The sequence below is a fragment of the Anas acuta genome, chromosome W, assembly GCF_963932015.1.
Source record: "Anas acuta chromosome W, bAnaAcu1.1, whole genome shotgun sequence".
Taxonomy (NCBI): domain Eukaryota; kingdom Metazoa; phylum Chordata; class Aves; order Anseriformes; family Anatidae; genus Anas; species Anas acuta.
The window spans coordinates 4,697,037-4,699,341 of NC_089016.1; the positions used below are offsets into that span (position 1 = coordinate 4,697,037).

Consider the following 2,305-nt stretch of genomic DNA (forward strand, 5'->3'; position numbering starts at 1 on the left):
CCCTCCGTCCTGCAGTGATGACTCTGGGGCTCTGAACCATGGTGAAGCCCAGAAAAGCAAGAGGCCTGTCAATGGAGAAGCTCCTTGGGTGTATTCCTGACATCAGCTTTGGAAGAGGTGTGAAGAGATGTGGTGGAGATGTCACTGCAGAGAAAATTGGACAGTCACCAAAGTGCACAAGATCTTAGGGCTTACCCAAGCAAGCACACAAGAAGCACACTGTGGAAACCAAAAGAGAGCAGCAGTGAAAAGGCAACGTCCTGCTGCTAGCCATGACCATGGCTCCAGGGAAGCAGCAGCCCCAACCCGAAGGCAGCAGAGAGGCAGAGCCCAGTGGGCAGTGAGGGGCAGCCCCAAAGGGACACTGGGGCTACTCCTCCATGTAGCAGCTGGGCTCTTGGCCCTGAGCTCCTCCAGCATGCTGGGGCTGCTCCCCCAGCTTCAGAGTAGATGAGAAGAGATGACAACTGAGAATAAATGAAGTTCTGCTGGATTATTTATTGTCTTTATCTACACAGGAGGTTTGGTTCTATATGATATGAATGGATTAGACACAAACAAACAAACAAATGCATTTTGCTGTCAAATATAATCATTAAATCAAAATCAAAACTTTCAGAAAATCGTATAAAAGAAACTATTATGGTCCTAATAGGTTTCCAAAAGCTCTGAGTCCTGTTAGGATTGTGAATCCATTATTAATGATGAAGAAGCATGTATCCAATTAGTTTTCTCACTGCATCCTTGAGTTCCTGGTTCCTCATGCTGTAGATGACGGGGTTCACTGCTGGAGGCAACACCGAGTACAAAACTGCCATCATCAGGTCCAGGGATGGCGAGGAAAGGGAGGGGGGCTTCAGGTAGGCAAACATGCCTGTGCTGATAAACAGGGAAACGATGGCCAGGTGAGGAAGGCATGTGGAAAAGGCTTTGTGCCGGCCCTGCTCAGAGGGTATCCTCAGTACAGCCCTGAAGATCTGCACATAGGAAACAACAATGAAAACGAAACACCCAAATGATAAACAGACACTTACTACGATGAGCCCAACCACCCTGAGAAATGACTCTGAGCAGGAAAGCTTGAGGATCTGGGGAATTTCACAAAAGAACTGGTCCACAGCATTGCCTTGACAGAGGGGCAGGGAAAATGTATTGGCCGTGTGCAGGACAGCATTGAGAAAGCCACTGCCCCAGGCAGCTGCTGCCATCTGGGCACAAGCTCTGCTGCCCAGGAGGGTCTCGTAGTGCAGGGGCTCGAAGATGGCAACGTAGCGGTCGTAGGCCATGATAGTAAGGACAGAAATTTCTGATGACATGAAGAAGAGAAAGGAAAAGACTTGTACAGCACACCCTGTGTAGGAGATAGCCCTAATGTCCCAGAGGGCATTGGCCATGGCTTTGGGGACAGTGGTGGAGATGCAGCCCAGGTCAATTAGGGCGAGGTTGAGGAGGAAGAAGTACATGGGGGTGTGGAGTCGGTGGTCGCAGGCTACGGCGGTGAGGATGAGGCCGTTGCCCAGGATGGCAGCCAGGTAGATGCCCAGGAAGAGCATGAAGTGCAGGAGCTGCAGCTCCCGTGTGTCTGCAAATGGCAGGAGGAGGAACTCGGTGATGGAGCTGCTGTTGGACATCTCATGCCTCTGGGCCTAGGGAGCTTTCAAGATGGAAAAAAAAAAAAAAAAAAAAAAAAAAAAAAACAATGACAAGTTAATACTGGCTTCCCAGAGTGAAATCTACTCCATTTCTCCTTGAACCCCTCCCTGCCACACTCCCTCACTTGTCATTCAGCCTCATAAGCTATTTTTAATGAGTTTGAATATGATACTTAAGTATTCGGGACCTGTGCATATTGGGTCAGGAGGAAGCAGTCTTGTCCCTGTGCATTGGGTACATCAGAACATGGCAGAGGCTCCAAGTTATATTTTCAGAATTTGTCAGATGAAATCAATGCAGAAGGGCATACGGGGTGGTGTCCTAACAGGCCTAAAGAATGTGGAGGGCTGAGAGGACTTCTAGGAATTTTTGTTTTTTTCCTACACAACCTCATCATGCCCAAGGAATGTCCTCTGAAGTCAGAAGTCCTGAGGATTTCTGCTGCACCCACAGTGAATGGCTGTGAGACCTGAGAGGCAAAGGGATTCCCTTTAGCTCAGAGCAGGGTGAGGGGAGCTGGTTGGGCTTGTTCCCAATGGCCCTGATCTTGCTGCTTTTGGAGATGGATGGCAATCACATTTATGGTACACTTCAAAGAAATCAGACACTGCTAAGAGCAGAGGAACCCACTGCCAATCTCTCAGTGCGCAGC

At 49.1% G+C, this 2,305-nt stretch overlaps 1 protein-coding gene across 1 annotated transcript; it reads right to left on the reverse strand.

The window, feature by feature from the left end:
- Window positions 1-698: 698 nt before the first annotated feature.
- On the reverse strand, window positions 699-1,670 carry LOC137847373 (olfactory receptor 14J1-like). Its single transcript, XM_068665653.1, has one exon. It carries the CDS (start codon window positions 1,629-1,631, stop codon window positions 699-701), a length of 933 nt encoding a protein of 310 aa, XP_068521754.1. The 5' UTR covers window positions 1,632-1,670.
- Window positions 1,671-2,305: the final 635 nt, after the last annotated feature.

Coding starts and splice junctions, on each gene's coding strand:
- LOC137847373 (XM_068665653.1), bottom strand. CDS start 1,631: ATGTCCAACAGCAGCTCCATCACCGAGTTCCTCCTCCTGCCATTTGCA.